Source organism: Myotis lucifugus, unplaced genomic scaffold (genome assembly GCF_000147115.1).
Source record: "Myotis lucifugus unplaced genomic scaffold, Myoluc2.0 scaffold_123, whole genome shotgun sequence".
Taxonomy (NCBI): Eukaryota; Metazoa; Chordata; class Mammalia; order Chiroptera; family Vespertilionidae; genus Myotis; species Myotis lucifugus.
The window spans coordinates 3,348,786-3,367,401 of record NW_005871171.1 but is presented as its reverse complement, the minus strand read 5'-3'; the positions used below and the strand labels follow the sequence as shown (position 1 = coordinate 3,367,401).

Genomic DNA, 18,616 nt, shown 5'->3' with positions numbered 1-18,616 from the left:
GGGGCGGGGGGCCGCCGAGTTGGAGGAAAGTCCCCGCGCGCCGGTTCGCGCGCCCCCGGTTTCCTTCGCGATTTCTTCCCCCGCGGGGGCTCGCTTGGGGTGCAGGCCCCGCCCACCCGGTTTCGGGGGGGACCTCGGGGGTGTCAGCTGTGGCCCCTGGGGGAGCCCGTGAACGCACCGGGCGCCTTCGCCGGGAGGGGTGGAGCGGGGCGCTGCTCTGGTCCCGAGGAGTTTTTTTTCTGCTTGTTCTGCGTCTGCGGGCGTCGCGTAGCGCCCGAGGAAGGAGCCCGGGGGAGGGGAACGGAAAGGGGAGGGGAGGAGGGGGACGAAGCCCGCCGCTCCCGCGGAGCGGGACCCGCAGTCGGGGCTCCCGCGCGGTCGCGTTCCTTTGTGGGCCGTGAAGTCTGCGCGGCGCGGCCTCCTCCATCCCCGCGCCGCCGACTCCGCTGTCAGCGCGCCCGGGGCCCCGGTCAGCGGGAGGGGCCGCCCCCCACCCAGCGCGCCGCTGGGGCGAAGGGGAGCTTCGGAAGTGGGTGGTAAAGTTTTAGAGCAAAGTACATAGGGACTCTTCCTCTTTGGGATTAACTCCTTCAAGGCCTGCATTATAAGTAAAATATTAATACTTCTATATTCCTGTCCGCACAGACCAAATATTCTAATCAAGCCAATTTAAAAATGCAAATCATCTCATTTCCATAGATTCCAGCATTCTGAAGTGACACATTTCTGGGGGAAATTAAGCCTGATAACAGGAAATGTGAATCATACTATCAGTGACTAATCTGCTTAAGGAAAAAAAATGTTACATTTATTTTATCATTAGGAAGTCCGTGTTAAAGAAGCCATTTTTAAAAAATCAAGTGAAGTTTTTATTTTAGAAGCAGCCCTGTATTGCTTTTTTTGTTGTTCATTTTTTTTGTTGTTTTGTAATAAAATTTTCAAGAGGGATGTGTGTGCCATTCAAGGTAGTGTATGTGGGAAAGTGTTCAAGCCAGGATGTCATTGTCAAAGCCCTCAAACACGATCACGTTAAGATTTTAGGTTTGGATTTGATGTGTTGCTGCTGCTGTTGTTTAAAAGAATATTTCTTGAACGTTGACTCATCACTAAGTAAACCAAATGAAGACAGAAGCAGATTCTCCAAATTGGCACCCTTTGCATACATTGAAAAAGTGTCTACTTCTCTCTTATGTGATTCTTTGTTGCTGCCTGACACATTTCAGTGAAAATTGTGTAAAAATGAAACCAAAATACAGACTGCCTACCCAGAGACCCGACTGGCTGACTCTGGGATGTGATGGAGCTGAACTGAGAAGCAGCGGCTGACACTTGATAATCACAGTTGATTTATTGTTCATTAGGACTGCATTAGCCCTTTCAGGCCGGCCACTTATTTGTGTAGTGGCCTGTCAAGAGCCAGACTGCAAGCACCTGTCATTTCTAAGGCATGAGATAGGCAACAAATATTAATCTGATGCAAATGAAAATACGTGAAGGGCCACATGATTATACATTTTTTCTTTACCAATCTATAAGGAGAAAACTATTTTAAAGACTTTTTTTATACTCAGGGCTACTTATAGAGTGAAAGCAGTGGGCTTTATATTCTCTTATTTGCCCTAAGAACTTGCTTTTCTACCTATATGTGCTGCTCATCTGATGAAAAGTTGGTCAGTAAAGGAAATGAGAAACATAGCATGTCAGTTATTTACTCGGAGTAATTCAAGAAAGGTAGGCTTTCTGTTTGTGTTGTATTTTTAAATAAACATATTTCATTAAATGAAACTTCTAAACATGGGCTGATCATATGAAAATGTGATGACATCATAGCTAAGCTATGATAATGTTGGATAATAATGTCAAGTGCATTTTCTGCAATGTGTTTCACTCTCGATTTTTTTCTTCCCTCCTTGGAAGGGAATGATCTCATGACATATAATAGAAAACAACTGAAGTGTCAAAAGAAAACAAAATTGGTGAACTTTTTTGTCTGCAGCCATAGAAACGAAGATTAACTCATATTTTCCCAGAAGATGGACTGGAAACATTCTGTATGAGGGTATATAGTGTATTGTCTTCTCAGAATTTTCATTTGACAGGGATTTTAGAGGCTGTGATCTTAATTAAATCTCAACTAGCTGAAATAATGCATCTAAAGGCATGCAGTGTTGCGTAACCTTGCTCAGTTGGTAAACCATAAATCATCAGAAAGCTTGTGATAGGAATGGTTGGCTTGAAATTTTTTTTTTTTTTGCAGTTAAGTGTACCTCAAAAAACAAAACCCTGCCATCGCTGCTTTGTATTTGCACGTTGTCAGGAGCTGTCATTTGAAAGATAAACTCTTTCAAGACACTGGCCAGTTATACAACTTTCCAGCCAGCCTCCGCACATTTGCAAGATACAGAAAAATTAAAATCCAGATTAATTAAAAGCAGTGAAATTACAGATTTATCTGAGCTAATGTGGCAGAAGTGTGTTTGAGTTAACTGTTTCTGAAACAACCAAGGGAGAACATTGTAACCAGCTTCTGAGCTTGATATAAAATTTGAGTAAAATTTGAATTGGCAAAAAGAAGGTTGAGCAATTAATTTTATTATGTGGTTTAGTTGTAGATGAACATCACTAAAGAGAAACTTAAAACTATGTTCTTAGTAACTGGGCAAGTGTAATAGCCAAGTAGAGTCCACTTCAGGTGGTTCTTTACGAAGGTAGCAAGGGATAATGCAGCAACAGATGATGAGAGAATGCTCAGGTAAATAAATACCTAAGTAGTGCCTGTGCATGTTACATGTTAAAATATGAATTCCATGACAAGACGTTATAATCATTAAATGGCTGCTAACTAGTCCAGGTTTTACAAATCCTAGTGCTTGTAAATACTGGGTTATTTACCGTTCGTACCTTTAAACATGTTCTTAACTGCTGCATTTGTGGTTCACGTGCATTCTCCAGTAGGAGAAGCTGAATAAAAACAGCCATTCTGTGATACGTTGATTTTATGTCTCTGTACACATTATTTCCTACGAGTCTGGGAGTTATGTTCTGATGATCTGTAGATGTCTCAGGGCAAAGGCATGTAGTTGTATGTGTACCTGCATGGCTAGACTGGGGCAGTCTGAGCTCCCTGAGCTAAATTTGTTTTTGTTTAGTGTGAAAGGTTCCTTTTCTTGGAAGCGGTGTGATATTTCTGGGCATTTGTTTTACTCATTGAGGAGTGTGCAGTACGTTTTTTTCCTCCTCATAAAATTCAGCTTTATTTTCTTTTATTTAAGAAAAAAGAAAGCTCGGGTACCTCTTAGCTAAACAGTCCTCTGGGGAATTATTTGGAAAGAGGTAAACTGGCCTCGACTTCAGGGTTGTAGGAATAATCTTCTTTGAGTCCCTCTTCCAACCTGGCAGTTGTTTGAAGAGACGTTAATTTAGAATGAGAAAAATGAAGAGCAAACATGCATCGTGCCTCATTTTCAAATCCCGTTAAAAGCATGAAGAGGCGGGCTAAATGTTGTGGTGCACTTTTTTTAGAATACCTTGGTATCATGTTTTAATTTTTAAGTTTTATCTTGCCCTCCAATCTGAGACATCATTGTTCAAATAACTGAGAACAAGGTAAGTCAACAACATCAAAAAGGTCGGCTTCTCTGATTTCTCAAGGGCTTGTTATTTTGTACTTCCCAATTCTATTTGATGTCTTGACAAAACAAGATGACACAGGGGAGAATACATTAAATTTTGATTTTTTTTTCATCTAACCTGTTACAGTTGTGGCAGCTTAATTTCTCATACTTTCTCCTGAAGATGGCTTTTTGTAAAATTACTCTTAATTGTCACACTGCTTCATGAGACGTGTCCTCACAGCTTTCCCATTTGCCTGGATTTTACTAAGTATTTTTGAACATATTTTGACCTTTAACACATTGGGAGCTTTTGGTTGGGCTTTGTCTTCATTAGAAATAAATCAGTGAATGGTGAGATTGTCAAAGAAGCAACTGATGTTTTCTCATTAGAATCTAATTTGCACCCCTTAGCTTAACTGTGATGTATAAGGTGAAGGTGTTGGGAATACGTGTGAGAAACTGCACAATTTGAGAAACTGAAGTTGTAATTCTAAAAAAAAGTTGTAATTCTAAAAAAAAAAAAGGCCTTACCCAATTTTGGAATCATCTAATTTTGGCCTACCTACATGCTTCAATCCAGTTATAGTCCCCTTTCTGCCTCAATAATGTGGGGGGCAATAGGTATTTGCAGTTAAGCTCCCTCTGATATTGTCTCTGCTGGTTAAAACATGAAGAAAGCAGAGCTATACATTTAATTCTCAGTCTTAGAAAAATCTCTTATTGACAAAAGATAAACATTTTATTTTTCTGCATTTAATAGTATCCTTTGATTTAAGCCATATCTACAAGTTAGGCTTCATTCTGATCGTGTATGTGTCTCAAATAGGATTGAGACTTATTTAGCCAGGGCCTCATTCTCTTCCCTTCCAGACCTCAGAATCTGGACAGAATCGTTTCTGTGGTTCTCTGAGCTACTTTGGAATATTTCTCCCTTCCTATTTGCAGCACTTAAACATGATTTTTGTTATTAATATAAAATGTCGTGGCAGCTTTAATTCACGTGTACTGAAATTTTTCCATCCCTCCTACAGGAGGAAGAGATTGAGGGAAGAAAAAGTCTTCATTTTTCTTGATTTAAATAATAATAATATTAGGTTGGCAACATCTGTGCTTATTGGATGATTATTTTCATGTTTAACAATTGCTAATGGGAGAAGTGATTTCATTTATGTAAACTTTACATTTTTATGCAAATGAAGCTGATATTTATTGGAGCTAAGACAATTCTGCTGGCACTTAGTGAGTAACCTTGTGTGCACGGGATGTTAGAGGACAGCAGTGGAGGTTCCACTAACTCCTCCGCTGTAAACAAACAGGAATTGCTGCTCCTCTTTAAATCTAAAGACAAAAGAAGAGCTGGAGAGCCTTGCTGGAGATTGCTTGTTCGGGTTGATAACCTGAAGAACTCCTGATTGGCAGGCAAGTCGGCCACACAACCCTTTCTGAGAGAAAGATAGCCTTTCTTGATAGATTACAATAAACAACATGGCAAAAAAATGAAATGCTAATTGCATTTTAAAGAGGCCTTTTTTCTAAAATTTTAATAGGTAGTTGTATTGTTACTGAGAGAACAGTTATGCTAATGACTCACTGCTTAGCCGATTTTGCATTAATATAACAACCATTACCTGCCTTCATGCTTCCTACAGTATTGTGGCAAAGTAGCTGAGTCTAAAGGAGTTATACAAAAAGCAGAATTCTATAATGAAACAGAATTATACTTCCCACATGAATAGTAGGCTTTATTTTTTTAAGACTGAAATATTATGTCAGAAATGTATTTTCTTTCCTCTGTGATACAGGTACCTAGCATGGTATCTCCGTGTGTGTGTGTGTGTGTGCGCGTGCGTGTTCTTTCTAGATACCATGAGGAATGGATAGAAGCTTCCTAACTTTTCTGTTTGACAGTATGCCAGTTGTAGTCATTGGCTTATTAATTATGAAAACTGTTGTCTTTCTCAGGACAGTGGTGGTGTTTCTTCTACATAGGCTTCTATTCTGTATGGCTTTGTAAAATTTGGCATAGTTCTGTGTGTGTGCGTGTGTGTGTGTGTGTGTGTGTGTGTGTGTGTTTTGTTTTGTTTTTTTAGCGGAGCCATTTTCTTTGGTTTTGTTTTGATATTCTGGAGCCTTCTAATTTAATTTGATTTGCTCTGGTTATTTGATGAACCAGTGCCTAACCTGGTCAGTTAACATCCAAACTCAACCCGAGGTCTCTGTGGCACTCCAGTTTCCTGGGACATACGTGTGGTAAAAGGCCAGAGATTAAAAATGGTTTCTAAATTATTAATCCAGATAATTGAAATAACTGTACTTAAAATGTTTTATCTTCTCATTTTTATTATTTCTACACATAGCAATTATGAGAAGAAGTTGACGAACCAATTTATGTGTGTATACTGGGTAGTATTTCCTTGTAGATAAATGAGTATAAACTAAAGAGAAAGCAAAAAAATGATAAAGTGTGATTTTTCAGTATTTATGTTGTGTCTTCTCCCCTCCCACCCAATTCCTCCAATTGTCTCCTAGATTAAAAATAAGTATTGTTTCTATGGGTGTTTTTATTTGTTAGCCTTTAAGATTTTTTCCCCTTCCCATCACATACCATGCCCCTTAGGAATAAGAGAAAACAGTAATACAAGTCATTTTATTTTATTTTATTTTTATTGCTTAAAATATTACAAAGAGTAGTACATTTGTCTCCTCCCCCCCCCTTGACCTTCCCCCAGCTTCCCCTACCCCCCCCCCAGTGTCTTGTGTCCATTGGTTATGCTTATATGCATGCATACAAGTCCTCGGTCATTGTAGTGGTCTTCTAGCATTCAGACGCTAGAGTCATTGTGAAGTAAAAGGGTCTGCACCAGGCAGCATGTGTACCGCAGTGGAGGGGCTTTTAGCAGCACTTGTTTGTGCTGACAACGTTTTGCCACTTTCTGGCATTAAGGTGGCAACATGCCCATACTAGCAGCGTCCCATGGCCCAAGCTCAGCTGTGTTTCTGCTACTCGGGCAGGTTTATGCACACCGGCCACTCCCAGTTGGTATCAGTCAACAGTGTATCACAGAGCGTGTGCGTGTGCGCGCGCGCGCGTGTGTGTGTGTGTGTGTGTGTGTGTGAGAAATTCGGTTTTGTGTGCTAGCATTCTTTAAATGTCTGCCACAAGTTTAATTTGCATTTCTGATCCCTGAAGGCAGCTAGACAGAATCATTCTAGTTCTTCATAAATTTCCTTCTATGATTCATTGTTAACTCAGAAAACATACTCATTTCTAGATACTCAAACAGTTAAGGTAGTTACAGTATCGCAGACATAATCTTTTTTCATTATATTTAAGTTGTCATTTGAGAAAGAAATCAAGAAATAGGTTGAACTCCCAGTGAAGGCATGAGCCTTGTAACACACAAAAAAACACCAGAAATGACTGTGTGTTTTTCTCAAGGAGGGTAAGGGGGATGGCATAGAATTAGGAGCCAAAAGTTTTAGTTTTGACTGAATACTCTCAAAGAGGGGCCCATAAATATTAGAACACTGTAGTTAAAAACTCACATGACTGTTTTAAATACTATTGATTTAAACCACTAGCTAGGTTTTATGAATCAAAGTGTAATTTCTGAGCTTTGACCATATTTCTCAATGCTAAAGCACTCTCTCTTGTGTGCCTTTAGCCGCTTTCCAGACATTCAACACAGGATTAAATGATAGTAGTTACAGTGATCAATAGGTTAAGACGGTACAATCCCTCTTGCTGCTAATGACCTCAGTAGTAATGAGCAATAAAGTGTGGGCTCTAATAGCCTCTCGCTGGTGCTCGTGCCCTTTGATTCCTCGTGTTCGTAGGGACTGGCTGCACGAAAAACTTGGACATTGGGAGTTAAGGGAGTGGATATCTAGGCTATAATTTTTAACTATTTAAAGCCTTAAACTGTGCCGCCCCCCCCCTTCCCTACCCCATAATGTTTTCTGTCCATTTGGGTATGTTTGCTAAAGCTTTCCGTAACCAATTTTCATGACATGTTGGAACTTTAGGGAAAGGAAATCTCAGTTTTAACACATTTATAAATAAGCTCAAGTCCACTTTGGAGGCTCAGAGCTAACTGGTGTTAAATGTGGTTTCAGATATAAAAGCAGAGGTAGGGCCATTGGCTGTGAGAGCCACTCGTGATGATCCAGAACCGTCCCCAGCCGGGAAGGGTCCGCAGGCTGCTTCCCTCTTTTTCCTTGGGCTGTGCCTGCTGCTTTCAGCACCTCCATCGAATGTCCAAAGGGAAAAAGGAGAGACCCACGTTCCCTTTTTTGTTCTGTAACACAACTACATAAATGGAATAAATAACTATGGGAAGAGTTAAATTATTGGCTGTATGTAAGGGTTTCAAAATTATCTTTATATATGTCAGCCTTCTTTTAACTTTTTAAATTGATTTTATTGAAGTATAATTTACATACTATAAATAAAATGCACTCATTTTACCTGCACAGTTGGAAATATTTTGATAATTTTATACATCCTTGTGACTACCCTCTCAATCAAGACAGAGGGCATTTAGAGTAGCCCCAAAAGTTCCCTCGTAGTCTTTCTAGCATAGGCTTTCCACAGTTGTTTTAAAAATTCTAACCAAGATGCTGTTGCTATGATGATTTCTGTTGTAACACCGTTAACTTCGTGTTCATCACCAGTTCAGATCTTACACCACCCTATTCCTGTCCATTTTCCTGTTCATCACCATCAGAAATTTGGCTCAAGGATATTTATATTGTACATCATCCAAGAAACACAGAGGAAAAAAGAAACCTTAAACTTGGTTCTTTTGTTTGCTTAATCAAGTGTCCCTGTATGATGATGCAACTCTCAAGGAAAAGTAAACTTCTATTGTGATATGTTAGCTTTACAGCTCAAGATAGTGATTGGCACCCAGATACATATTGAAAATTTCAAAATGCTTTTTCTTATATGAAGACAAAGTAGAGTAACTGGGATTAATGTCTAGATGGCTAATGTGTTGATGGATTTTTCTTGGTGTTTGCCCTAGAGCAGCGGTTCTCAACCTGTGGGTCGCGACCCCTTTGGCTGTCGGACGACCCTTTCACAGGGGTCGCCTAAGACCATCCTGCATATCAGATACTTACATTACGATTCATAACAGTAGCAACATTACAGTTATGAAGTAGCAACGAAAATAATTTTATGGTTGGGTCACAACATGAGGAACTGTATTTAAAGGGCCAGAAGGTTGAGAACCACTGCCCTAGAGTGAATGGGAGTCCACTGAGAACCATTGTGGTATTTTGTGCTTCCAAGTGTCTTTTTAAGAGGATAATTTATCCACTCATATACATCTGTCCCTTTCTGCATGTAAAAAAATTCAGCCATTCCCATCTGCTTTAAATTACAATGTATCTACATCTACATTTGAAAGGCCGCGCAATAGGAAGATTCCGTGATGACCTTCTGGAGTTGGGTTAGTGAAAATTTTCAAATGTGCTGGGTAGTGTTTTCCAAACAATGAGAAACTTGCACATAAACATCCTCACACAGAAACATGCCTGCGACAGCAGTGAAGGGTGTTTGCTGTACATGGATCTGACCTTCAGGAACCATTTTTAGTTCATCAAAATTAGTGATGCTGAGAAATCGGGACATCAGTGCATAATGACTGTGAAATTAGGAATGAGAGCTCGCTATGCAAATGACAGGACAAATCATGTGAAAAAGTCAAGATAAACTGCATATTAAGACATTATGTTACATAAAATTAATACTGCATTTCTCGCTTTTGCTTACTGCTGCCCTGAAAGATTTTTTAAACTCTTTTATCTTCTGATCAGCTATTGTCTGCCGGATTTTTTTTAAGTGGCACACAGGCAAAGTGCAAAACATGTTATTACCTTTTATTGTAATGCATGAGATGACAGCAGATCCTTTTTAACAAAGTATATCCTTTACTGCTTCTTGCTGTCACATGTTTGATTAAAAACTAAAGAAAAGTACGATGCTTAAATATTACTGTTAGGAGACATACAGGTTTTGTCTTTTCTTTTTTGTTGTGTTTTTTTTTTCCTTTCCTTATCTTTTTTATTTGGGGGTGATTTTTCATGAAACAGTCTTCTTGTATTACGGGGTCTGACAAAATGGTTCTCATGTAGTCTGCAAATTAGACACAAGTGCAGTGATTATTTTGAATAGCTAAATTACATTCTCGAAAGCTTGCAGAATTCATAGCATTGTCATTAGGTATCCGCTTGAATACAATTTGTGTAACCTTGGCCAAGACAGCCTGTCATTTTAATGTCAGTGTTTTATCTGAACAAGACATCATCCTTTCAGATACAGTGTGCAGGTTCCTTGCCGAGATGCCCGTGCAGAAACGTGTTAACAGTTGCAAATATGAAATGCTATCAAGTTCATCACTGGAGCTGTTTGTCACTGAAATGTCATGGGAAGCAGCTCGACTGGTATCACACAGAGTCTGGAGGAATTGAGACATCTGTGTGCGGGGAACAAGGAAGGGGAAAGGCATCATAGGAAGGTCTGTGCTGAGGGCAGGAGGTGCGCCCAGGGGTCAGCCATGCACAAGGCTAAGCATTCCTTGATCTGATCGTCCTTAAAATCGCGATCCACAGAGGTGGTGGCTCATGTGAGCTCCAGCTGTGGAGGTACTGGTTCCCATCTGCCTTCTTCTCTAAAACAAAATTTGTTTGTGTTAACTTCATTGTGACGGAAAACTCATTCTTAACAAGAAATTGAGATCGTTCTAACCTACCTCCAGATCTTCCTGAGTCCTTGTCTGCTTACAAGACTGCCTGGAACAGCTGTCAGTGCTGCAGGGGTTTCTTTTGTTTTTTTTGTTTTTTGTTTTTTGTTTTTTTTGTTGTTGTTGTTGTTGTTTTTACTTGAAATGAACTTCCTAATAGATTCAATAGGATCTGTTGCTGCATCCCTTCTGGATCAGCACACTGTGTGTGGGAAATCGGTCAGTTCTTGAAGCCGGCGGCCTGCAGCTGCTGAGCCTGGAAAGGCTGGGTGCTGTGTGCGTGTGGTTCCCTGGCTCCTGCTCACGCTGTGTTAACCTTCCAGGTGCCCGTGTCAGTGGCTATGATGACACCTCAAGTGATCACCCCCCAGCAGATGCAGCAGATCCTGCAGCAGCAAGTGCTGAGCCCTCAGCAGCTCCAGGTGCTCCTGCAGCAGCAGCAGGCCCTCATGCTCCAGCAGGTAACCATCTTCCTCTGCTCCCTCCTGTGCACCTGGTCCCGCGCTCCTCCTGGAAGCACAGCGGAGCCCAAGGTGGGGCAGCCCCTGGGCCCTGAAGAACCAATGGGCTGCATCCCCGAAAGAGCCCCTGGTAGCCACTAGGTTTGGCCAGGAGAGCCCCTGGACTGAGATTAGGGCTGTAATGGGACTTGGTAGAAATAAGACCTTTCAGGCTCGTGTGGCTTAGGGGCTTCTAAACGTGGGAATCAAAGCAGAGCGGAGCCTTGGGAGCAGTGGATGGGGCAGCTCTCGCAGTCCCATTTCAACTGGAAGCTTAGAGTTTTTCTTTCAAACACAAAGAAGCTTAGAGTTTTTCTTTCAAACACAAAGACCATTTTGGGGTTGGCTAATTGTAAGGTACATAGTTGACTTTATTCTTTCACCTGTGCTGATGCCGAAATGAATTCCTGGCTGCCACTGTACCATGGAGACCTAATCTTCAGACTTCATGGACCCCTGAACGCAAAGGATGAGACCGAGTACTGCGGTGGCTGCGCTGCGGGCAGGTGTGGGCCGGTTAGGAGTCCGGGAAGCTGGCCGCCCTCTGACGCGCGCGCGTGTGCGCACTCGGGCCAGCCCCGCTCCCCAGCCCCTTCACTGAGAAAGTGCGGCCTGTTTCACAGGAGAGATTCACCAGACTCGCAGCAAGGGCGTTTGCCTTTGTTGTACAATCAAAGGTCATCCCTTGCCTTATTTTAATTAGTTTGTGTGGAAAATGGTATGTTTTTCATCAGTTCATTTGGGGGATTACTTTTCAAACAATAATGCCAAGAATAGTCAGTGTGCGCTGAAATTTATTGTCGAGTTTCAAACTAAAGGTCAGGCCATTGCAGATAAAAGGAGGCTGTTCCTCACATCTCAGTGTGTGTACGGCACCGAGAGGGACAGTGGCGGCGCCGCCCCTGACTCACCTCCTCTCTTTTCTTTGTAGCAGCAGCTTCAGGAGTTTTATAAAAAACAACAGGAGCAGTTGCAGCTTCAACTTTTACAACAACAACATGCTGGAAAACAGCCTAAAGAGGTACCGACAATACATATTTTACTTTCAAACCACAGATCCCAGAGGACTATCTAGTGGCTATTAAACTGTCATTCATCTTTTAAATGATTGCACAACTGAGCTGACTCTATCGTTCTCAGCTTCCAGACCGAGAGTTATTGTCCTGTTTTCGCTCCGGTTTTTCTGGGTTCCATTTGTTTGCTGACACGTATTTTATAATCCTGGTGCAGGTGTACCTCTTGGGAGCACTGGGCGGGGGATCCTGGTCAGAGCCTTCAGGCCCCTTTGCAAGATGTACCTGGGGGAAGTGAAGTGCTTTCAGGAAAATTTGATTTGGACACACACTTGATTATTATATCCAGCTCAGAGAGCTTGGGTGTGTGCTGAGGTTGGGTAACCAGAAAGTTCGAGCAAGCCCTGGCCAGTGGGGCTCAATGGTTAGAGCGTCAGCCTGCACAAGAAAGGGTCTCGGGATGGATTCCTGGTCAAGGGCACATACCTGGGTTGCAGGTTTGATCCCCAGTAGGGTGCATGCAGGAGGCAACCAATTGATGTGTCTTCTCACATGGATGTTTCTCCCCGCCTCCCCTCCTACTCTCTCTAAAAAAAATCAATGGAAAAAGTATCCTCAGGTGAGGATTTACAAAAAAAAGAAAGTTAGAGCCAGATTCTCCATCCCACAATCTCAGTTTAACTTTTCATGCGAGTTGTACGTATCAGAACTGCTGAAAGCAAGTCTGCAGTGGCACAGCTAGCATTAGAGTCTCCTGCCTGGATTGTATGTGTTTCCCCAGCAAACAGTAGGTATCGCAGCAGCTGCCATGTGCACAGTGTTTTGTAAGTTCACAGAGTTATAGCAGGAGGCACCCCGCCCAGGTAGGGGACAGTATTGCCTCCAGGAATGGGAAGGTTTGGGGGACCTTCTGTGTGGCTGCGTGTGAGAGGCTCAGTCATTGGGGGCGTGTCCTTGTGCCTGTCTGCATTATCAGGGCCTCTGTCTACCCACCCCAGAGCTGCCCCACGTATCTGACCTCCTCGTATTCCGACAGTGACGGGCATTCTTTTCATGTGAGCGTTTTCTCCTTGGAATGACAGAGAAGCAGCTCACAGTCCAGTTGAATGGCTTCTGCGCTGGCCCTAAGCAGGCGGCCGCTCTCCTTGGTGGGAAGCAGTCTCCCAGGTGACTCCTCCCTCCCCTGGGTGGAAGGCCAGGCAGCACTCATTTGACACAGTGGGCATGAGCCGGCCCTTCTCCCTTGTGGGTTCCTCTCACAACACAAAGTGGGTGCATTTTCCATGCCCTGTCAAGTTTTCGCCCTGGAGTCCTCTTCAGCAGCCTGGATATCAACCCCCGTAGAGCAGGGGCCGTTTCGGGGTGCAGGGAGGAGGTGCTTTAATGAAAGTGCTGACACATTTGTGTACAGTGGCGTGCTACCGGGTCCTGCTATAATAGAAAAGGGAACAGATTAAAAAGTGTCTAAAATGTAAATCTAAAGGACTAACAGTAATTAAAATGGAAATGGCACAGGGAGGGAAGGCATGTAATTGTGAGATATCACTGTGCAGGAGGCGCTCAGCTTTGTTTTGCTGGCTGTTTTTCTAATTCAGTAGGGCTTACTCATCAGTGGCAGTTCAATGCGCGTTAATGACTCTGGGATTGCAGGCATCACTCTGGACAAAGAAATGATTATTGTGCGGTCAAAAGAAGTTCAAAGACAAGAAGGGAATTTCAGTTTTTTCCTTAGAGATCCACATTCAAGAGCATATAAATTAAGCCAAATGTTAAAAACCACAGTCTGAAAGCTGACTTCAAAGTCACAACTCTCTAATTAATGAACTGCGAGCTTCGGTTTGGACAAGTTGTGGTTTGATGCGCCCATAAATCAACATGACAGGCCTGTTTCACAGCCTCAGCCAGTGCTTGTCATTGAGTCACATCAGATGTAAACAGCAGAGAAAAGGAGGATATGAAGGAGGTGCAATTGATCAACAGAATTGGTAAAAACCCACTTTTGAAGCACATTATGCATGATCACAGGAAATGGTTACAGCCTCGAGAGGGTTCCCTTCTGCTGTTGCTTTTTTGAATCAGATTTCTAACAGCCTTCAAAAGGGAGAAGGAGAATTATGGAGTTTCTCCCCCGTGGCTCACAGGCTATAACCCCCTGTTGTTATTTTGTGCTTCTTTCTTTTCAAAGGCATCAAAATTTAGTTTTTTAAAGATCTTTAACTCTATATTTGAAGACAAACAAAAAAGGGCTGCCACTGCCATTCTTATCAGTTACCAGGGATTGTGTTTTTCCTTCTGTTGCCACTTCTGATTAACCTCTTACTTGGTCTGCAAGACATGGTTTGAAATGCACGTCTGCATGCTGGGGGAACATGAAAGCAGACGCGCTCCGAGGGCAGATAAAGAAACGCGAAGGGGAACGTTATGCAGCAGAAGGAAGGATAAAAGTTAACTCTCCCAAATCGCTGCTGTCAGAGGGGCATCCGGGCCTGCAGACATGCTGCTGGTGGCGGAGTGGGGAGGGGGGTGGGGGAGGAGAGGAATGCTTGGTCCCTGAGCCAAGAGGTGAGACGTTACAGGAGCATTTTAGCATCTCCAGGACATGACGTTAGCTGTGGTCGCACTCTGTCCTCCATTTTGAAGGCATGGGCGACAGGAGATACGTTGCCTTAACATCCCGAGGGTGGACAGACCCAGGGGCAGGTCTTGGATTCCAAGATATGTTCCCAGCGCCAAGAGATGTGGCCAGGACGTGCTGTCACCGTGGCTGAAGGACCCTCGCTTTCCTGAGGTGTCTCCTGAATTAGCATGCAGGTGGTGGCCGAGTCACACGGTATCAATTTCATGATGTGGACTAGTGGTTATGACTTTAACAAGGTTTGAACTTGGATGTTGACAGATGGAACAAGTATATTAATTCACTGAATCCCCAGTCATTAGTGGCTCATAATTTTGAATTGTCAGGTCCTCCTCCCCTCCCTTCCTTTCCCTTTTTTGATTACCTTTGCTACAAGTCGCTTGATCTTTGGCCAGAACAATGAACCTTGACTTGCTTTTCCCCTGAAGTTGCCTCAAAGATGTTTCCTTGAGCAAGTGAGGCTCCACACTGAGTTAGACCCGAGACCTTCCTTAGGAGACAGATGCAGCCCCATGCAGCCGGCTCCTTACGCCACTGCTCACAGAATGGGTGTGGATAGTAGAAGGCAGCATTAACAGTAAGTCAGGCCACAAACAAAGTTCCCATCCTGTGTGGGTGAGGCAGGTTCAGTTGATTGTTTTAAAAGGGCCATTTGTCCCAGGCAGCTATGACAGTTTATGTTAGGCAGTAGGGAGGAGCCGAAGAAAGGAAAACAGACCTTTGACTGCAGCTCCAGGGAGGGGATCCGAAATGCAAGGTTTATCAGGGCATTTGAGCCTTTTAACACTGGCTGCTGACCTGTGGCGGGGACTGCGCGGAGACCTTTTTTGTGTGCGTTCAATTGTGAGAAGTAAACAAATGGGCTCGTATCCTGTGCTTGGTAACTGGGTGGGGAGCAGTTTGGCAGCCAGTGTTGCTTTTAAATTCTTTCTTTGGACAATGGGCCTTGTATACTTTTATATCCTGGCTTTTCAAACGTGGACAGCTTTCATGAGCTTTCCTAGGGATGGCTGCAGTGACAACAGAAAAGCCATCAGTCATTTTATATAAATACAACATCTTTAAACATTTCATTTACAGTAAGACAGGAAGCACCCTCCCTAAACTTCAACACCCACCCCCCATTATTTCTTTTTCAAGAGGAGTTAGATCCTCCAACTTCTATGGTATCAGTGTTGGATTTTGTCTACCTTCCCCCCTTTTTAAAAACGCTGGGAATTAATATCTGTTGAAGAAGAGAAAAATCATTTTGACATGAATATAACTATCATTGGGTTTTACATTAATGTGATAACTTGGGAAGGGGTGAAAACAATTGGATCATTTTAAGCATGCTGTTCTTAAAATGAAAACACTGGCTTTTCATTTAAATTTATTTAAATTTTTGTTGTTAGTGATATAGAATTTGTTTTTTGGAGTGAAACTCAATTAACTTTCTCAGTGGCATGGTAGTAAGTCTGAAATTGGTTGCTAATATGAGAATGATGGTTTTTTACTGTAAAATAAACTACACGGAGGCCGAAAGGAAGCCATCATTTCTCTCTTCCCTTCATCTCTGCATCAAGGAGGCCTTGATCCGCACACATTCACGGGTGGATCGGCTCGCGGTCGTGCTTTAGGCTAAGTGAATGCAGTTGTTTGTAAGTGTAGTTCTCAGAAGCTCTGGCGGGGTTGTGTAGTCCTGTTCATTGCAAAGTCTCCCTGATATTTTCATTAATACTTAGACTTAGGAAAACGGATCTTGTTCTTTGCCTAAATGATCTTTTTTGGGAGCTACAGTTTGGGAAGAGTTAACTTCCCTTCCGAATTGTGAGCCATGATGTGGCTGAGACCTCCACCTCGATCTGATTCCTCACAGATTAAGGATATGAGATAATTTCCCTCTATTTTTGTTCTGCTGCACTGTATTATCTTTCTATCACTCAGATAATTACCGAGGAAATCTACATTAATTTTTTTGGCTGGAGCAAGGCCTGCTAAACACAGGAATGATGTATTGATGTTTTACACAACAAAAGTTTTCCTCCTGTCATTGTCCAATCAACAAAAAGATATTTGTCAAACGGTGGAGCCCTTCTTTCCAAGCCCAAAGCCGGGGAGGGAAGCGGGGAGGGTTTCTGAGCCTCCAGCGGAGTGGAGGCCTGAAGCTCGGTGTCTCCGTATGAAACACAGTTGAGTACGATGTTGTTTGCTAAATTATGAATGTGTGTAATTAAAATCTAGTGGCTGTTTCTATGAAAGATTTACAATGTTATTTCATCGTTTGTCATGGCTAATTAACAATATTAGATGAAGTTTTTCTTCTTCAAAGGCCTGATTTTTTCTCATTTATTTATGTCAGAAGTGATAAACAGAGTAGTTAAAAGCTCGCCCGTGCGCGGGAGGGAGGCAGCTGTCTGTGGCCCCTCGGGGGCCAGAGTTGGGGTCCCTGCACACTGGCCTGCTGGGGTCTGAGATCCCGGTGCTGGTGCTGACAGCCAGGGAGAGCACGTGCTGGGTGAGGGAGCGGGCGTCCCTTTCACACCAGGTGACACCTTGACAGGGAGCGCCCCTCGCCCAGCGCCCCTTCTCTCCTGGACATGGATGGGTGTGTGGGGCGGTCTCACCTGGCCTGTTCGCGGCCTCACTCTCTGCCTGGTCTCTTGCAGCAGCAGCAGGTGGCTCCCCAGCAGCTGGCTTTCCAGCAGCAGCTCTTGCAGATGCAGCAGCTCCAGCAGCAGCACCTCCTGTCCCTGCAGCGCCAAGGCCTCCTGTCACTGCCGCCCGGCCAGCCCGCGCTGCCCCTGCAGCCCCTCTCGCAAGGTGGGTGTGGACGCCGAGGCCGGGGCCCATCTTCTGGGCCCCGCCTGCCCCTGGAGAACTGTCCAGGAAGCCCTGCAGACCTGGGAGGAGTCCCCACACTGCTGGCGCCAGTGGGACCCAGGTGGCCGAGGGCTCAGCCGGTCCCTGAGGGAGGGGAAAGCAGTGCTCCCCCACTGACAGCATTTTAATCAGATGGAATGCTTTCAGTTTGGAATTACAAATGAATTTTCTTGAAGGTTTTTTTTTAGTCATTTTAAGCTGCATTTCATGTCATGTAACTTGTTCTGTTTTAAATCTTAGTCATGCTTTATAAATTCCACTTTCTAATATCTAGGGTTAGAGTCCAGTTTATTTTTGTGTGATTATAAAAATGAAAAGTTTTTGTTGGTTTTCCTCTCTTTTTTTCTTTCTTTTTTACCTTCATCTGACTGTTGATTTTTGAGCAGTTTAGTACACTCATCCGATCAGATAGGATGTATATCTCTAGCTCTTCTTCAAAAACTGAGGTTCTTTCAAAAAATAAAAAGATTTTATAGATTTAAAATTTTTCTTTTGAGAAGCCATTGACATGTTATTCCACTGGGTGTTGGGCATCAGAAGCTAGCACTCTGCTGTGTTTAGGACACCCCTGGTGTAAGCAGCTCTTTCACCTGTGCGGTGTGACAGCACCTGTGTGGTGTGGGTGCACCTGTGTGGTGAGTGCACCTGTGTGGTGTGGGTGCACCTGTGCAGTGTGGGTGCACCTGTGTGGTGAGTGCACCTGTGTGGTGTGGGTGCACTTGTGCGGTGGGTGCACCTGTGCGGTGTGGGTGCACCTGTGTGGTGTGGGCGCACCTGTGCAGTGAGTGCACCTGTGCGGTGTGGGCGCACCTGTGCAGTGAGTGCACCTGTGCGGTGTAGGTGCACCTGTGCAGTGAGTGCACCTGTGTGGTGTGGGTGCACCTGTGCGGTGTGGGTGCACCTGTGCGGTGTGGGTGCGCCTGTGCGGTGTGGGTGCGCCTGTGCGGTGTGGGTGCACCTGTGTGGTGGGTGCACCTGTGCGGTGTGGGTGCACCTGTGTGGTGTGGGTGCACCTGTGGAGTGCGCCTGTGCGGTGAGTGCACCTGTGTGGTGAGTACACCTGTGTGGTGAGTGCACCTGTGCGGTGTAGGTGCACCTGTGCGGTGTGGGTGCACCTGTGCGGTGTGGGTGCACCTGTGCGGTGAGTGCACCTGTGTGGTGAGAGCACCTGTGCCGTGTGGATGCACCTGTGCGAATGGGGGTGCACCTGTGCGGTGAGTGCACCTGTGCGGTGTGGGTGCAC

At 43.9% G+C, this 18,616-nt stretch overlaps 1 protein-coding gene across 7 annotated transcripts in view; it reads left to right on the top strand.

Annotated features, from left to right (window-relative positions):
* Nucleotides 1–18,616, top strand: part of FOXP1 (forkhead box P1) — a 213,530-nt gene that overhangs the window by 111,872 nt on the left and 83,042 nt on the right. For 4 of the 7 annotated variants that reach the window (XM_023758106.1, XM_023758108.1, XM_023758109.1 and 1 more), the window contains exons 3-5: nt 10,687–10,824; nt 11,795–11,884; nt 17,160–17,313. In XM_023758106.1, coding sequence (XP_023613874.1) covers nt 10,687–10,824; nt 11,795–11,884; nt 17,160–17,313 — 382 coding nt within the window. Of the gene's footprint in view, nt 1–5,010; nt 5,034–9,037; nt 9,071–9,132; nt 10,266–10,686; nt 10,825–11,794; nt 11,885–17,159; nt 17,314–18,616 lie in introns of those variants that run through there. The other 3 variants (XM_023758110.1, XM_014460048.2, XM_023758111.1) reach the window with 3 other exon arrangements.